This window comes from Pleurodeles waltl, chromosome 5, assembly GCF_031143425.1.
Source record: "Pleurodeles waltl isolate 20211129_DDA chromosome 5, aPleWal1.hap1.20221129, whole genome shotgun sequence".
Taxonomy (NCBI): domain Eukaryota; kingdom Metazoa; phylum Chordata; class Amphibia; order Caudata; family Salamandridae; genus Pleurodeles; species Pleurodeles waltl.
Window position 1 is genome coordinate 1,251,912,004 of NC_090444.1, and position 18,747 is coordinate 1,251,930,750.

Genomic DNA, 18,747 nt, shown 5'->3' on the forward strand with positions numbered 1-18,747 from the left:
TTACTCTAAAGCAATCTCACCAGCACTGGAAGTATATAAAGCAAAGGCCCAATCGACCGCCCTTTATGGCGCTGAACTCTGGGGATTCCATTGCAATAACAACTTTGGAAAAACGGAAAACCATTTTGTACGAAGGCTACTTAAAATACCGACAAGAACCCCCCTAGTCCCTGTTTTCCTTGATATTAATCTTAAAAGAGCAGACTATCAAGCATTATTAAGACCATTGCTGTATTGGGTCAGGCTATGGGTAACCCCGGAGTTGAGTGATTACAAGAACGGACTGACTGAACTAACTCAGATAGATGGACATATGAATACCCCTTGGTTAAAATATGTATCTAAGTGGTACGAGAGATTAGGTTTATCACACCTATGGGAAGCTCCACAGAACATGACAACATGTACCAGGAAAAATGTAAAGGACACTTTTTGGTCTTATGTCAACGGAGAGCTATTGCATAGTTCATCGATTGGTACTCTGACTTTGAATTTTTTAAACATAAAAGATACACCTAAATTCGAACAATTTTTGGATGAGGTCGGCCCTCCTCTGGCAAAAACACTTTATTTACAGTTTAGGTACGGGGTCTTACAGATTAATGCTTACACATGCAATTGGGGAGGGGTAAAAGGATGTGAACTCTGCACTCTCTTTACCTTAGGGGCTAAAGAAGACGTTGTTCATTTACTCTTCTTTTGCCCAGTATACAAGAAACCAAGGGATCGGTGGATCAAACCCGTTTGTAAATATGTGGGGGTCAGATCCTATAAAGAAGCAGTGCGCATATTTCAGTCCAATACTTCACAACTAGTGGTGTTTGGCACAAGCAGATTGCTATATAATGTGTACCTTATCAGGAATCGACTTGGTCACAAATTGTAACGCTTTGTCAGGTGGCCCGCTCATCCCCCTCCTTGCAAAGGTATATGATGCACTGTTTTATCGACAAGTTGAATTTTTTTTTTTTTTTTTTTCCTTTCCTCTTAGTTCTGGTTTTTAATTATTTTATAAATTGTTATTTATATTTTTATACACTTAATGATACTGCTTAATCAAGGGGACATCCATATACTTCTTGCCAACTGTATGTATTGTATCTTATATTTTATTGTATAATGTATTTATGTATGTCGTATTTATTTCCTGTCCTGACTTTTATGGCAATATTTGCCGAAATAAAGTAACGAACGAACGAACGAACGAACGAACGAACGAACGAGTGCAAAGTGCACTAAAGTTCCCCTAAGGACAAAGAAGTCGTGATAGAGGAATAATGCAGGAAAGACACAAACCAACAATGCAACAACTGTGGATTTCCAATCTAGGGTACCTGTGGAACAAGGGGACCAAGTCCAAAAGTCACAAGCAAGTCGGAGATGGGCATATGCCCAGGAAATGCCAGCTGTGGGTGCAAAGAAGCTTCTACTGGACAGAAGAAGCTGAGGTTTCTGCAGGAACGAAAAGGGCTAGAGACTTCCCCTTTGGTGGACGGATCCCTCTCGCCGTGGAGAGTCGTGCAGAAGTGTTTTCCCGCCGAAAGAACGCCAACAAGCCTTGCTAGCTGCAAATCGTGCGGTTAGCGTTTTTGGATGCTGCTGTGGCCCTGGAGGGACCAGGAGGTCGCAAATTGGACCAGGAAAGAGAGGGGACGTCGAGCAAGACAAGGAGCCCTCTCAGCAGCAGGTAGCACCCGGAGAAGTGCCAGAAACAGGCACTACGAGGATGTGTGAAACGGTGCTCACCCGAAGTTACACAAAGGAGTCCCACGTCGCCGGAGACCAACTTAGAAAGTCGTGCAATGCAGGTTAGAGTGCCGTGGACCCAGGCTTGGCTGTGCACAAAGGATTTCCGCCGGAAGTGCACAGGGGCCGGAGTAGCTGCAAAAGTCGCGGTTCCCAGCAATGCAGCCCAGCGAGGTGAGGCAAGGACTTACCTCCACCAAACTTGGACTGAAGAGTCACTGGACTGTGGGAGTCACTTGGACAGAGTTGCTGGATTCGAGGGACCTCGCTCGTCGTGCTGAGAGGAGACCCAAGGGACCGCTAATGCAGCTTTTTGGTGCCTTCGGTTGCAGGGGGAAGATTCCGTCGACCCACGGGAGATTTCTTCGGAGCTTCTAGTGCAGAGAGGAGGCAGACTACCCCCACAGCATGCACCACCAGGAAAACAGTCGAGAAGGCGGCAGGATCAGCGTTACAGAGTTGCAGTAGTCGTCTTTGCTACTTTGTTGCAGTGTTGCAGGCTTCCAGCGCGGTCAGCAGTCGATTCCTTGGCAGAAGGTGAAGAGAGAGATGCAGAGGAACTCGGATGAGCTCTTGCATTCGTTATCTAAAGTTTCCCCAGAGACAGAGACCCTAAATAGCCAGAAAAGAGGGTTTGGCTACCTAGGAGAGAGGATAGGCTAGCAACACCTGAAGGAGCCTATCACAAGGAGTCTCTGACGTCACCTGGTGGCACTGGCCACTCAGAGCAGCCCAGTGTGCCAGCAGCACCTCTGTTCCCAAGATGGCAGAGGTCTGGAGCACACTGGAGGAGCTCTGGACACCTCCCAGGGGAGGTGCAGGTCAGGGGAGTGGTCACTCCCCTTTCCTTTGTCCAGTTTCGCGCCAGAGCAGGGGCTAAGGGGTCCCTGAACCGGTGTAGACTGGCTTATGCAGAATTGGGCACATCTGTGCCCAAGAAAGCATTTCCAGAGGCTGGGGGAGGCTACTCCTCCCCTGCCTTCACACCATTTTCCAAAGGGAGAGGGTGTAACACCCTCTCTCAGAGGAAGTCCTTTGTTCTGCCATCCTGGGACAAGCCTGGCTTGACCCCAGGAGGGCAGAAACCTGTCTGAGGTGTTGGCAGGAGCAGCAGCTGCAGTGAAACCCCAGGAAAGGCAGTTTGGCAGTACCAGGGTCTGTGCTACAGACCACTGGGATCATCGAATTGTGCCAACAATGCCAGGATGGCATAGAGGGGGCAATTCCATGATCTTAGACATGTTACATGGCCATATTCGGAGTTACCATTGTGAAGCTACATATAGGTAGTGACCTATATGTAGTGCACGCGTGTAATGGTGTCCCCGCACTCACAAAGTTCAGGGAATTGGCTCTGAACAATGTGGGGGCACCTTGGCTAGTGCCAGGGTGCCCTCACACTAAGTAACTTTGCACCTAACCTTTACCAGGTAAAGGTTAGACATATAGGTGACTTATAAGTTACTTAAGTGCAGTGTAAAATGGCTGTGAAATAACGTGGACGTTATTTCACTCAGGCTGCAGTGGCAGGCCTGTGTAAGAATTGTCAGAGCTCCCTATGGGTGGCAAAAGATATGCTGCAGCCCATAGGGATCTCCTGGAACCCCAATACCCTGGGTACCTCAGTACCATATACTAGGGAATTATAAGGGTGTTCCAGTAAGCCAATGTAAATTGGTAAAATTGGTCACTAGCCTGTTAGTGACAATTTAGAAAGAAATGAGAGAGCATAACCACTGAGGTTCTGATTAGCAGAGCCTCAGTGAGACAGTTAGTCACTACACAGGTAACACATTCAGGCACACTTATGAGCACTGGGGCCCTGGTGAACAGGGTCCCAGTGACACATACAACTAAAACAACATATATACAGTGAAAAATGGGGGTAACATGCCAGGCAAGATGGTACTTTCCTACACTGACCACTACTCTTGTCAAAATACAATTTTAGATGATGACCCACCAATGAAGCTAACTCACAAAAAAACCTGAATATCTTGTTTCTCATTCTGCTTCACCCATGCCAGCTGTGGAATGTATAACCTCGACTAACTTCGTAACCTGTCCTGCCACTATCTGTGAGAATGCCAAATCCAGAGGCTTCAATTTAGATGGAAAACTAAATTTCCTTAACCAGATCAGTGTGACAACATGGTCAGCAAATTACCACCTTAAACTCATCCAAGATAGCAAACCTCCCACCTGACCAAAACCTGAAGACAGTGATACAGGCTATGGTGTTATCAAGACTGAATTATGGAAATGCCATTCTAGCAGGGATTCCCGAAACACACACTGATCCAATGAAAGCCTCAAAATATATGCTACTGCATGTCTGGTCACAGGCGCTAACAATTTTGATCAGATCACACCAATATTTGCTTCCTTAAACTAGCATCCTATTGAAGGGAGATCTAGATTTGAAGCTGCATGTCTAGTGTACAGACTCATTCACTCTGACCAATCTCACTGTCTTGCTAAGAAACTGAAGCGTTGTGGATAATCACACAGACGAGGAACACTCACTAATACCTGAAATTCCAAATGTTAGGAATAAAGAAGCTTGACCCATTCCTTCTCAGGATGTGCTCCTAAAATGTGGAACTCTATTCCCCTGTAAATTTGAATATGGTCCTCCCTTCCAGTGTTTAAACAAGCATTAGCAAAGCCAATAGGTCTTGCCTTTGCGACCTTTGGCTCTGCCAATTGTTCTAGCCTTTCTGCACAGTTTGTATGATACTGTGCAGCATGCCTTTTAAAAGAAAAGGAAAAAAAAGTCCATTATGTGAACCACCATCTTTTTCCAGACACTTGCATAAAGCATGCGTGTACATACAAAATAATGCAAGCCCTTTTTTACCCCCATTTTGTTGGCGAATCCGAGTTGAAAGTGGGTGCTAACGGCAGAGAGTAAGGGCCTTACGAGGAACATATAATACAGTTTACCTCATGTGCTTCCATTATTCACCACCAGACATGACTAGTACAAAATAGCTGCCCCATGACTATTATTTTCCCCACTGCAGCGTGGTGTTCATTGGTCGCATTCTACAACCAATGATTTGGGATGCAGGATGCATGCACTCTACGCAGTTTTGGTTGGCGCAAAACTAGAGGAGGATTTGCTGTTTTTTCAGGGTTAGTTGAACACTTTTGGTTGCAGATATGAAAAATGGAAAATCGGTAAACAAAAATAAATACAAAATGCCAGTGGGGAAAGCAGCATGGAATGGAGGAAAAGCAACACAGAGGAAGGCGAGGGAGGGCAAAACAACACAGCGGGAGGGCATATGGAGGGAGACTGCTGAAAGAAAAATGCACTCTAGTCGAGTGCTTAAGAATAAAGATCTAAAAAAGACAAATCAAAGCCTTCTTATGTAATAAATGTGTACCAAACAACACCCCACAGACCTGTAGGGATATGGACAGACTTGATCACAACAGACTCCACTAGTACAGGCCCAGAGGCACAGATTTGGATTATTTCCTACTGAGACTCTACATTAGCGGCTACCCCAGAAATCGGGGAAATGCCATAGGCACTACACCCAACTCCTGTGTGACTGAGACAAGAAGGGCGTGCACATAGATGGCTCAATTGCATGACACCCACATCATATAATATTGAGAGTTGCACCTATTCTTTGGGGCGGGAGAGTCCCAAAAACTAAGAGCCCTTACACTGTACTTTACTCCCCTGGATATGTTTAGTCTATTGATGTTTAACCTGTGTTCACTTGTCGTTCTGCTGCTTTGTTATGTAAAGCGTTCTGATAATCCCAGACCTAGTAAAAACATTAAATAAAACAAATAGCGAAGAAAAATGCATTAGGGAGTCCCATGATATAGAGACATTCTTCATTAAAAAAAAAAAGTTCACTTTCCTATGGGCAGTGGCGGGAAGGCTGGTGGACCATACAGGCACACACATACATACTTGCACATCTTCATGTACACTCACTCACAACCATACTTTTACAAGCACGCAAACATACATCCACCATTCACAAGCACATACACATGCATGCATACACTATTACACATACATTTATGCATTTATACATGCTGGCCCCAAACATTAAAAAAAAAAAAAAAAAAACTTACAGGGCCACAGTGGTGATTTCGGGTGGCAGAAAAAAAGCTTCCAAGGTTCCTGGACGGTTGGGACTGCCTCCTCCTCTCATTGGCTGACCTTGCACCAGCTAGTGAGGGAAGGCGGCAGCCCCTTACTCATCACAGAGTGAGATGGGGTCAGTGAAAGTTGCTGACCCCACTCTGTGATGAATGCTACTGATGGACACTCTGCCCTGGCACTTCAGGGTTTAAAACTGAAGTGCCCAGGTCACACTCTATCAGTGACACACACCCTCATCATAAGGTGAGGACCTCCAAGAACTTGACTGACTGAGGAGGTCATGCCCACTGATTGTGAACCCTCAGCCTGGCAAAGTTCAGATCACACCTGTACATTTAGTGCATGTACAGCTCCTGGCTAACATGAAGAGTGTCTTTCAGGATGATCTTTGCTCAACCTGACAGACTCTTAACTATTGCGAAAAGGGTAGGCACCATCAGCCTTTAAAGGTCAGGCTGCACCTCCTTATGGTAAAAAAAAAAACAACAACAAAAAAACCTCTTAAATTTGCACATGAAATGAAACACAAAGTGACCAGGAAACTAGTCCAGTATGTCTCCGCCGAGGCTTGAAGACATAGTATGTACCCAAATATTAGTTTGGGAGTTTGGGTCTTTATGGCTAGTGGAAAGCTAATTATGCAGACACTCACTGTCAATTCATATTAGAGGAGCAGACTGTCTTGTGAAGTCACATGTGGACAACAGCTGCCAACCATATCTTAAGGCGGTATTGGGTGCCCGTGCGTTTCGAAACATACTGCAAATACGGCTCTTAACTCTTCCCGCATGGGAGTATAGATGCCATTGGAAGTCCCCACATAGTTTTCACAAACAATGTACATTGTGTAACTTTCCCACAGAATCAGTTGTCCATCTCGTATGCTGCTGTCTGTGACTTGCCTTACTGAGACACACATTACTAAAGCCTTTAATTCTGAAACGTGGGTTGAGAACACGTAGAGAGAACCTGAAGTGTATGTTTTGCCTGCTTTGGTAAATTTTTTGCTGAAGCCGGTATGGCTCTCCGGGAGGCAAGGGATCAGCATGGATCAGGGGCCGTGGGGGCGCTGCCTCTTAAAAATAGAGTCTCGATAATTAAATGCCCAATCTTCTTATATGATTGATTTTATTTTAAGATTAATTTTATTCCGGATTTGCACAGAACACTTTAACCTCCTTGCTGCGTTTTAAATTATCTGGTATACAGGTAAAACACGTGTGTTGATAATGTAGATGACTTGTAATGAGGGTATGTACCGGGATTACATGTTTTAATCTTGCTCTTTTACTCCATTTAAGTATTTCTTGTCAATGCTGCAATAAGAGAGCTCTTAACAGCAGTACATTTTTATCATTATGTTATATATTGCTAGTGGATGATTTGTATTGATGGCATGCATTCTATTTTGTTTTACACATAGGTAGAAGATGATCTGTTATGATGGAATGCACCTTGGTTGCGCATTTTACACACATACCTTTTTTGTTTTATTTTTGCTTTTTTTTGCAATAAAGTTACTTTAAAAAAAAACATGTTTCTGCCCCAAAGGATTACAGAGCCATTCGTCTCTGAATTGTACATGGTTTTGTAGCTGCAGAAGTCTTCAAGCTTTGTGTCCTTAGAGACCCAATTTTGGGCACCAACAATGCCTTCAGACCACGATGGGGAAATACCGAACTACTCTAGTTTCCTGAATTCATATACTTGGAATTTCTTTCTCATTGTTATGTGTTAGTAATGGAGAGCGTGACCAACGTCTCTCACTCCTTGTTAAGTATATAACAGAATGAAATGCAAGACAATAATTAAAAAGCTTACTTTAGATGCTTTCAGATTACGTCCTCCAGTGATCCCAGAAAGATCAGCCGCATCACTGAAGACTTCAGTAATTCCCATCTTTTGAAGTAAGTCCTTCAGGTCAAGAGTACAGGCGAGAGAGAACTTTGGCATATACAGGTTTATTGGGCTGTGGAATGAGTGGGACAAAATGATCACGTTTCAGTAAGTTTGAGTATTTACATGCAGACATGTAGTTTGTACTTTAAGCTTAGATAAGAGGTCTACCAAGCACATCACTGAAACTTTTAAAAACAGTTGTTTAGGCATTAATTGATTGTTCCAAATTCTAACCATGCATTTCTGCACGCGGCGGAAATAGCATACTTGGTATCAGCTGGCCATAAACTGCATAGACAAAAGCAAAATAAATGCACACTCATTACCTTCCCTCTCTGAAGCACTGTACCAGATCTTTACTGAATTATTTTAGTATGATGCCCACAAAGTGAATATAAAGTTTTCTTTGTATTATGAAATGGTACGAAAAGCTAAAAAAAAATAACATAAAATAAAAGCATCAATGTAAATAATTCTGTTCCACTCGGATCACTGATAAAAGAAACATACATTGCACAGCAAATGGTCAGACCGTTAGGAGGTCTTCAATGGTAAGCGCACAGCTCTCTTCTCTATCCCTGCCTTTTACATAGTTGTATGGTACTATAGCATTTCTATGGAACTTACTACCTCTATGTGTTGTGCTGAAGCGTTTACCCGTACAGATAGCAAGCTACACCGTATAAGGTGTGTGGTTGTAAGGGTGTTGTTTTCGAATTCAACTTATATGGGAGGTGTTTTCATATTATCTGTGCTGACCCCTGAGATGCCGTTATTGCATTATGGGACATATCCTCTGGCAAAGGTATGCAAGAGATAGACATTCAAATTACAGTTGTAATGAGGACTAAGACATACAGGCAGCTCAGTGCTTAATTTGTAAATAAAAACGTGTTGGTGCCCCAAACCCTTCTCTTAAACTCACGGCTGCTGCAAGTAAATGTGCTAACACAGAACACTGAGGCAGCATAATCTTGAAGCCATCTCCAACCTTTTTAGGGTCGAGCCTGCGTTGCATGCGCTCGCGCATGCGTATCGCAGCGAGACGCTTTTGTATTTAGAAAAGGGCTCGGAGCCCTGTCAACTTCACGTCAGTGTTTTTTATTGGTTCGTGGGCTTGCCTAATAAAATCTGCTTGCTTTCCGTAGTCGAAGGCAAATATACGTCAAGCCTTTTCTGGTGGCTAGCCCTCCTCGAGCGCAGCGACCAAGTACAGAAAACATGCGAGGCTCGCTGTTTTCCATCGGGCTCGTGGACTTCTTTTTCTCTAATTTACCAGCGCGATCTCGCTTGGCAGAAGTCGAGCGCTGTACATAGTTAATTTCACTTTTTCAGGCTGTGTATACAAATGCACTTTTGCCCGATAGGTGAAAAGTCGGGTTAGGAGTTTACAACGCGATCAGCTCTAACATGAGCAAACGCGAGACCCGTTGCATTGTAAATGCTTGTTAATCCATTTACAGCTACTCCCTGCCCCTTCAGCTCACTCCTGGAGCTTTCTGCTTTTCCCCTTCCTGCGCTTTTTCGTTTTTCTCTTCCTCCGTCTTTTCCATATGTGTCTTTTGCTCGCAGTAAATACCCGAGGCAGAAGAATAAGCCCCGTCCCTCAAAAATAAGTGCCGGTGCGCTGTACCGGAAACAACAAGCACAAATGAAGCACTGAGGCAGCTACAAAGCACCGGCCTAGTCACAAGGGCAGTGGGTTGTTCATTGTGCACACCAAAACAAGAGGGGGTAATTCAAAGGGCACATGCTATACAAATGTTGACAGAACTTATAGCATGAAGTGAATCGTTTATTGGTGATTAGATTAATAGATGTTACGTTTGGCTGACTGAGTGGCATCTATGTGCTTCAGTGTTGCCTAAAGAATTGCTTGGGCCCTCGGAAAGACATTTTGGGGCCACCTGTCCGTAATCACTTTGAACTGTATTACCCACTTTTGTGCTAGTTGTAGTCCTCAGGACGTCAAAAAACGTTTGGAAATAGGTTTCACATATAAACAGATGAAGTATGTGTTTCTGAGAACCCGACAAATCCTTTGAAATATGTATTTGTCAGGACCCCAAACATCCTTAAGATGACACGGGGCAAAGAGAGAAAAAAGAGAGGGCAGATATAGTTTACTTTCCCAGGGGGCCCTTGTGGAAGGTAGGCGCCATGGGCTATAGCCTACTTTTCCCATGCCTTAAAACATCTCCGATGTGCCTTAATAAAACTTGTGTTTTGCAGAAGTACAGCTTCTACTCCCCATAGCATACCTATGTTACTGTAGCACCTACTAAAGCTCCTCTTGGACTTGCAGGATACATACTTTCATGTGCCCATCCTGCAACCACACAGGCACTACCTTAAGTTCAAAATTATTACCCATCGGCCTTGACTCGGTTCCTTGGGTGTCCAAGTAAGTCAAGGCAGTGATTGTGGCTCATCTTAGCAGGTCAGAGATGTATGCATTCTTGTACCTGTGACTGGATCCTTAAGGTAGGCTCACCACTCAGTCACAGATCACCTGCGGATGCATTCACCGTTCTTTCATCCCTGTGGTTTTCCATCAGTGAACTGAAGTTCTTCTGATATCTGCACAGAGGATTCTCTTTACATGTGGCTGTCTTGGACATGATTGCATTCAAGGTCTTTCCATTCCTGAAGCAACCTGGGACATTCAGCATATGATCCCAATGTTTCGAGCGTAACCCTGCATCTCGGTACGGATGGCTCTATGGATTCTTGGACCGGATGCATTGTGCTCACTGCAACATGCTGGCCTTACAGAAGAACCGGTTTCCAATGGGCGCAACATTGTGGCTGCCTATTAGACAACATCCTCAGCTTGAAGGAAATAGCCCAGGATTTTCAGCTGTTGATGCGTCCATCTCTGTGGTGGTAGGTGTTCACCAGCTTGTAATGCTGCACGTTACTTATACCTACCCTAACCAGACCTCACAGTATTGATCGATGCATCATTTCAAGTTAGGGTGCTCAACTGGGAGAGGAGATCAGGAGTCTCTGGTCTGTCTACAGTAGAACAAAAGGTCCACATCAATCTTCTGGAGCCCAGTACAATCCAGCTACCAATGAAAGCTTTCTCCCATTCATCAAAGGGAGACCAGTACATGTCCTCACGGAAAACACAAGCATTATGTGCTAGGTAAACAAGAAGGGAGGCTGGATCTGGTGCCAGGAGGCCCTTCAATGTTGAAAATAACTGGATGATCAAGGGATATCCCTGGTAGTCAATCTGGATGGATCGCTCAACAACAGGACAGAAAAGCTCAACAGATGTGAACTATTAAACTAAGAATAGCATCTTCATCCTGGGGCTCAGACATCTTTGCCCAGTGGGGTGTGCCATGGCTGGATCTTTTCACAGCTGCAGAGAACAAGCAGTGTCACAACTACTACGCACTGGAGTTTCTATCAGGAGGGTCCCTAGAGAAGACATACCTTCTGAAGTGGGTCTGATACTATATTCCACTGCTCCTACTTCTGATTCATATTCTTAGAAAGATCATGAAAGACTAAGCTCAAGTCCTTTTGATAGCTCTGGACTGGGCAAGCAGAGTGTTGTCCTCCAACCTGTAGAGCCTGAGCATATGCCTTCCAATCCTTCTACCTCTTTGGGAGGACCCCCATCTCAACAGCAGGGCAGGGTGCTGCACCCAGATCCCGACAATCTACATCTCGATGCATGGAGATTGAGCAGTGATAACTGAGCAGTTTTTTCTTACCTTCTTAAGTACAGGTTGTGATTCTTGCAGCTAGGTGTCCTTAAGAGAAATCCATCCACTTGGGGCGTTGGGAAAATTTGTGGCCTGGTGGCGGAACCATCAACTTGATCCCATACAAGCCTAGATATCTGATGTTTTTTTTGTTTTGTCTCAAGCCCAGCTAGGCCTTGCAGTGGGTGCAATTAAAGGTTCTATGTCAGCCTTCCCGGCCTTTTTACATTTGCCTGACTAACCTTCCTTATTCAAGACACCTGCTGAATTGAGATATCTAAAGGAATTAACAAAGGTTTCTGCAGAAACCCTTCATTATGCCTCAAAGGGACCTTAAATTGATCAATATACTTCTGATATGCACTCTGTTCAAGCTCATGCATAGCTGCTCTCCACAGCTCCTCACAATCAAGACTGCTTTTCTTGTCGCAATCACTTCATTTAATCTTGTCGGTGACCTACAGGGACTGTCAGTGTTACCTCCGTATGCCACTTTGTTTCCTGACAAACTGGTGCTCAGAACCAGAGCTTCCTCTCACTCATGGGGTTTACCCCTCCTCTACATGGGTCAGTCCACCACTTTCCTGATTTCTTCTCTCTACCACACCCCTCGGTCGAGGAGAGGATTCACCAGCTGGATCCAAAAAGAGCTCTGAGCTTTTATGTTGAGCACAATAAACACCACATAGATGACAAGCAGCTTTTCATTGGTTTAGTTTGTGCTAGTAAAGAGAAGTGGGTGCAAAACGGATTCTGTCAAAGTGGATCATCCTATGCATCAAGGCATGAACCAGATATTAACCATCTCCAGATATCATACACCTTATTAGGATTATGTCAGATCCTAGTCAGCAGACCATAGGTGTGAGTAATTCATTAGTACAATTCAGCCTCGTTGCAAAGCGAGGCCCCTCTCGAGCATGGCTAAGTCAGACATTACAGAGCTGCCTTATTATTATTTCCAGCTTCCTCCCTCCACATTGTGGGCACCTACAAACTGGTGCATTGAGTCCAAAATTCACAGCAATGGCTGTCACAGACTAATTCAGGAGAATTCATGATGGCCTTTGTGCAAATTATGTCCAGTGACTTACAGCAACAAGGACTCCTTTTTTAAAATAATGCAGCCAAATTTAATTTCTCCTCTAATCCCTTCTACCTTCTCTTTCTCTCTTCCTGACTCTTCAGCCTTCCTAATCCTTGTCCTACCTTCTATTCTGTCTAAATCCAGATAGTGGACGGATTAATGTTAGATTGATATTCAACACTCCAACTTCCTAGTTTGTGGCCTTTTTGTTATACTATAAAACAGTTTTGATCAGTATTGTTTGCCTGATGCTAAAAAGCAGAGGTACATACTTAGAAACATACATTAACTAAATATAAATGTTTGAATCATTATAAGGATGCATTTTGCAATGCTGATATGAAACGTTGGAACTTATTGCAATCACCTCTACTGTACCTTCATTAGAAATCAACCCAATCTTGGCCCATTTCAGGGAGAGTGGACAAGGGTTAGTACTATGACTAGGCATCCCCTGCCTCGGGGATGCAGTCTGGAGTGTATTACTGGATGTGATTAGGTTTATGTTCCACTGCTGCTCCTTTAATGTCACAAGCAGTGCTTAATTTGTAAAACAGATAAATAAATATATAAATGAAGTGTCAGGTCAAGTGTCAGAAAGCCACTGCAGCTTGCACCAACATTACCCCTGACAGCACTGCCAGTGACAGTACCAGCACAACTACGAAGCATCGCACTCTTACCAGCCTGACAATTCAGACTATTCTACGCCCCTAAAGCTCTAAGAATAGCGTGGGAGACAGATATTAGTGCTTTTTAAAGTGTTTTAAATCAATAACCAACAGTTGCTGTGCTCATCTTTAAAGTAGAAAAAGAGTGCCACCATGTGGAAGACTGTCATAAGTGCCCGTGTTGACAATTAAGTGTCGGTGCGATCACCAAAACCCCCAGCTCAAATCCTTCTAAATGCCTGTCACTGAGAACCGAAACTGAGGATATCGAGAAGCAAATGGAATATCGTGTCTGTTAGAGTTTGCAGTCACAGTTGTTATTTTGATTACGATCTACACAGGGGCTATAGCGAAGAAGCGTCACCCCACTGGCCAGCTAGTAGTTCAGGGAGGGGCGGGGCTGGGCCACAGGAGGTGGGGGGGCAAAGGGCGGAGTGCACCTAAGTGCGCATGTGTGTTTAGCCGGCTGTCTGAGGCCGGCCAGACACACATGCGGATTTAAGTTTCTCCAGCCCGGCTGTGTTTAATAGCCAGGCTGGAGATCTGCACAGGCTTCAGGGCTGTGTCTGCCACTCAGACCAATCCTGGCACTGCTTTCATGCTAGGTCTTGCATGAATGCAGCACCAGAATTGCTGGGGATCCTGTTTTGGTGTCCGAGCAGTGAATGCTGGGTCACCAGAAGAAGAGGAGCGAGAGGCGGCAGGAGGCAGCAGGGACAGAGGTAAGGTAAGTGTTTTTTATTTTATTTTTTTCATCATCTCTGCCCCACCACCCCGCCCCTCCTCCAAACCTCTCCCCTTGACTTATGCGGCGGCTGCCGCTGGATCTACATATTCGTGAAAAAGATTAACATTCCAGGGAGCATGAGAAGAAGCATGGAGATCCCTTTACAAGCGAGTCTAGATTAAACACTAGTTCTACTGCATAGTTGTTCTCCGAGTTCCATAAAAGAACCTACCAATCACTCCTTTCTTTGCTTATAACACAGAAATATTTTTCTGTCCTGTCTGGCCATAGGCTGAAAGTGGGGCACAGCTAGACTTCATCCATTCTAGCAGTTCTTGCACGTCAGTGACTTAGTGGGATGTTGCGCACCACAGCTGTAAGTATGTACCAGATATCCAATTCACCACGTTTCCACTGTCCCTGGAGTTTAACCGTTTACCTTTTAACTTTTCAGCTATGCTTAAGGGGTGATAAACTGGAGACGCCATAGAGTTCAAATCGGTCACTCCTCATTGATCCCTGTGGCAGGGAATAGCCTACACTGATATATCAATTAGACTTGAGGCACCCAGTCTTACCACCTTTACTTGGGCCTTGGCTGGTAGCTGTGGTCAGGCCTGTGTGCCCCCTGCGTGAATTAATTCATATAACCTATGGTAAAAGGGATCCTTTAATTTTATTTTTTCCACTTTGTTTTAATGTTTATGATCAATACACGGATTGCACATAACAAGCACTAGTGTGAAAGTGACAGCAATTTTCTCTGTCGCATGTTGTTTGTGTTACTCCTAACTAATCATTGGCATGTTTTTGCGAGTGTTGAGTGTAAGAAAGGGGATAGATTCAAAGTCAACCCACATCCGACATCTTACAAGGTACGGTCTAGGTGGCTTAAAACAGTTGCCTGCCTCATCAGTCTTATTGGGTTGCCCTTTATGTGAAGACACATAGCCACAAGTGTTGACTGGACTGGAGCAAGACAAGCCTGCCTCTGTCCATCACCCTCTCCACACATTCCCAGAAACACAACTACTTTGTCAAGACGGTAGTTAGAATGCAACTGTTTAACTGCACTACCTGTGAAATTCGTTATGGACCGCTCCCCAATATTAATGAGCTGGATCTATAACCCGCAGCATCCCTTCAGCTCATCTAAGACCCACCAGATGCCGGAACTTTGTGGACATAGCTGAGGTTCTTCTTGAATATAAAACTGGTCACCTGCCCTGCTACTACTGCTGCTGCCTTAATGCTGCAAAACCCTCAGCTTGCCAAGGGATAGGGAAAAAGCTCATCAGAGTGCCTAGTGTTCCTTCCAACCTGGATGCACACTCTTCAACTGGATGCGAGGCAATAGGAGCAGCGAGTACACTCACTGGTTACTTTGTCATTCCCTGAGGAATACCCTTGCCCCACTTTGCCATGCCTGGGTTCTAATGTCCTCCGTTAGGTGTGGTACATCACTAGCGTTATTAGCCTTGTTGCTAGAAAAAGTATCCCTTACCCATGTTTGGAGATCCTCCGACTCTGCAGACACAGGGTTCAAAGAAGATCCTGGGTGGTATGCCGTTTGTCCTTTTCCGAAATGGCTAACACATCCTTTTCCTCTGCAGTGGACAGGCATGTCCCTTTAAGAACGGGGCTGCTACCCGCAATTGGTGGCCATCAATGATCTCAAGATATTCAAAATCTATCAAAAACCTTGATTATATGTCTGCTGTAAAAGCTCAAATATGAACATTGAGAACTGAAATGTTAATATTTGACAGTTGAACTCAGGTTTTCATCAAGAGACCTAAACCCAATTGTTGCTCTTGTAATTTTAATGGCACTCGTGATCAGTCAGTGATTGGCAACACCGAAGCAAGGGATATCCTTTTTTGCTCGGTGATCAGAAGGATAATATTTCCTTTAAGATGATCATGACCCAGTGGCTATGAGAACAGCGGTATGCAAACAAATAGAGACCACAAATATCACAGTCAAAACCATCTATTTCGGTTTGAGCATCAGTCATCTGTTCTCCTTCTGCAGGATAATGATTAAGAGAGATTTGCAAAACGTACAGTTTATGAACTTTAGGTTCGTAACAGCACAATAATGGTGACCAGTTGTGATATGAAAGTTCAATTTAAGACCATCTGGTGTGCCCAGTATCAGTAGTTTAGATTCATTGCTGATACACTGTGCTTATTGTATAATGCGATTTTCTTAATGTTTATTTTACTTTTTACTATTTTCCAACAATGTATTTTCTCCACACTTGAAAGGTCTCACGTGCTAACCTATTTCTGGCTATTTTACCCTCCCAGCCAACACGTTTTTCGCAACATTTTGTGTTACTTTCTCAGGGCAAAGTGTAAGATTTTGCAAGCAATAAAAGTGTGATGATTCTCACACACTCCTTATATATTTTGGCATATTTCACGTTCGTAGGATGGTACAGAGAATGGTTTCAACCATGTATTGTACACAATGGCTTTGTTCTCTCACCACTGTAATAGATAGAATGGTGGCCCACTAGCTAGAACTTTTCTAATGTGTTCATACCAGTTACCAAAGTAAACGCAGTGAATGATGTGGAAGTACCACAATGCAAATCCAAGTATCAAATGTGGATAGCCTGCAATCCCTGGTGTTTATGGACAAAGGTCTAGTGATTTGCCTGGTTTCATGGGTCGCTGGGTTTTTAAATTGGTGCGGTCTCTTATATAAGTAACTTTCTGGCATAGTCAAGCAGACACATAAAACGTATTATTACCCATGGTGCATGGCATTTTTCCACTTTGTGACTGTTGAGCTTGACAACACTTTCTCCACCTGGTCCAGCTTCCCTTCATCAGGCAAAATAAATAAGGCTGATGCGCTTCCTTTGTATGGTAACTGCACCACAGTCGCAAAGAGCTCGCGATCATAGGTCGTGTCGTACTTGCTCCAGTTGAACATCATTGGCACTTTCACAGTTGTATGTTCATCCACATGGAAGAGGCCTTCTTGTGTTGACTCCACTTCGAAAGGTTTATCCCACTGGCCTTGAATTAAAGAAAACAAACCATTAAGCACACATTTCGTTCTCCCTCCCCCAAATCCCGAAATTCATAGGTGCCCATAGTAAAATGGGGACAGCAAGAGGTTAGAAAATGATCAATAGTACATGTGAGTGCAAGGCAGGACAAACACTGTTCAATGATAAAAGGCCATGTATTGGGGAAATCCTGCCTTTGCATGTAGCCAGTGTCCTTCCAGAACGATTCATGGCACAGTGGGGACTTAGGACTCTCTGGACCGGATTTGGAGTTTGTCAGGTGGGTTCCGCATAACAAATATGGCATATCTCATCCACCTCGTTACAAGTGCCATAGGATTTAATATGCTTGTAATAAACGGGACGGAATACTTGTCACGTTTGTGACAGAGCAACCGTCCCACAAACTCAAATCCAGGCCCTCTTTCAGGTGTCTTGGCTCTACTTTCCATTCCATATCCCTTGTCCTTTGTCAGAATCCCTCTGCAGCCTCCTGTTTGCAGGTAAGGGGCTAGTGGAGGAACGATAAATAAAAACCTTTCCTTCCTTTGTGCCATCAGTGTGTGACAGACGCAGAGAGGGCTTTCCAAAAGGGATGCCATCACAAAGAAAAACTCATGGAGGATTTCCCAACCTCTCCTGACTCCTCACAAAGTGTGGCACATGGGAGCGGAGCGATATCGGTAATCTGGCTTCTCTCTCTGGTTCTCTTGACTTATGCTCTGGAGCGGTAGGCTGGCATAGCCTTAGTCCGACTTCACTGGTGCCCACTGTGCACACTGAAGAGGGAGGTGAAGGAAAGTGAGCAGGGCACTGCTGGAGGCAAAAGACACACTGTGCTCCCTTCCCCTCGGTGAGTGCATTAAACTGCAGAGTCCCTGGTCCCAACCCTCTCTGCAACACCAGAAACCTTTAAAGTAATATGGAAAAAAGGGAAATTGGTTTGTGGTTATGTACTAGGCCATGTGAGCAGCACAGGGCATTTAAAGAAATGCAGTGTATGAAGGTGATACCCGGTCATGTGACTGTACAACCTGGCATCTAAAATTGTATCTGGGCTTATGCTAGCCACAACTAGGCATGGACATATGAACCTGCACCTGAGCAGTTGAAGGAAACAGCTAGCCATACCTGAAGCAGTAATTCAGCATAGGAAGCCATACATAGGAGAACTGTATATTGACATTTTAGCCTGGTACTTGTGAATGCAAGATTGCCTCTTGACAGGCAAATCGCTGTATGAACATACACAACTATACCTTAGCAAGCAGGTCTGAACATGAACCCAGAATCCCTGCATCAGGGCATAAGAAGCTTCATTTGCCATAGGGTGGTACTATCTCACCCTATGAGATTATACTTGGCATTTGAGGAGTATACCTGTACCATTGAAGAGGCAGAAGCCTTGTTGAAAGTGGCGCAGGCCAAAGGGTCCAGTGTGGAAGAGCACAAACATATTATAATTCCAGGGAGGAAATTAAACATTAACTGTATAAACTGATTAGGGTTCATCTTACTACCAGATGCTGAATGGGCTACATGACTTAAGGTTATCTATGGAATGAAACCATTACATGATTAGATCATACAAGGGTTATTTACTACTTAAAGAAGTCTGGGGAGGGTGGTTAGGAGTAAACAAAAGAGAACACAGTAAATAGGAAACTGAAGAAGTGGAATGGAGAAGGGGAGGCTGGTGGTTGAGAACACTTTTAGCTTGGATGCTAACAGGCAC

General features: G+C 44.3%; 1 protein-coding gene across 1 annotated transcript in view; it reads right to left on the reverse strand.

Annotated features, from left to right (window-relative positions):
• The window catches only part of LOC138296403 (alpha-1-antiproteinase-like), a 60,398-nt gene that overhangs the window by 17,206 nt on the left and 24,445 nt on the right, over positions 1 to 18,747 (reverse strand). The window contains exons 2-3 of the mRNA XM_069235490.1: positions 16,749 to 17,019; positions 7,703 to 7,850 (exon numbers count right to left, since the gene is read on the reverse strand). Of these exons, the coding sequence (XP_069091591.1) occupies positions 7,703 to 7,850; positions 16,749 to 17,019 (419 nt within the window). The remainder of the gene's footprint in view (positions 1 to 7,702; positions 7,851 to 16,748; positions 17,020 to 18,747) is intronic.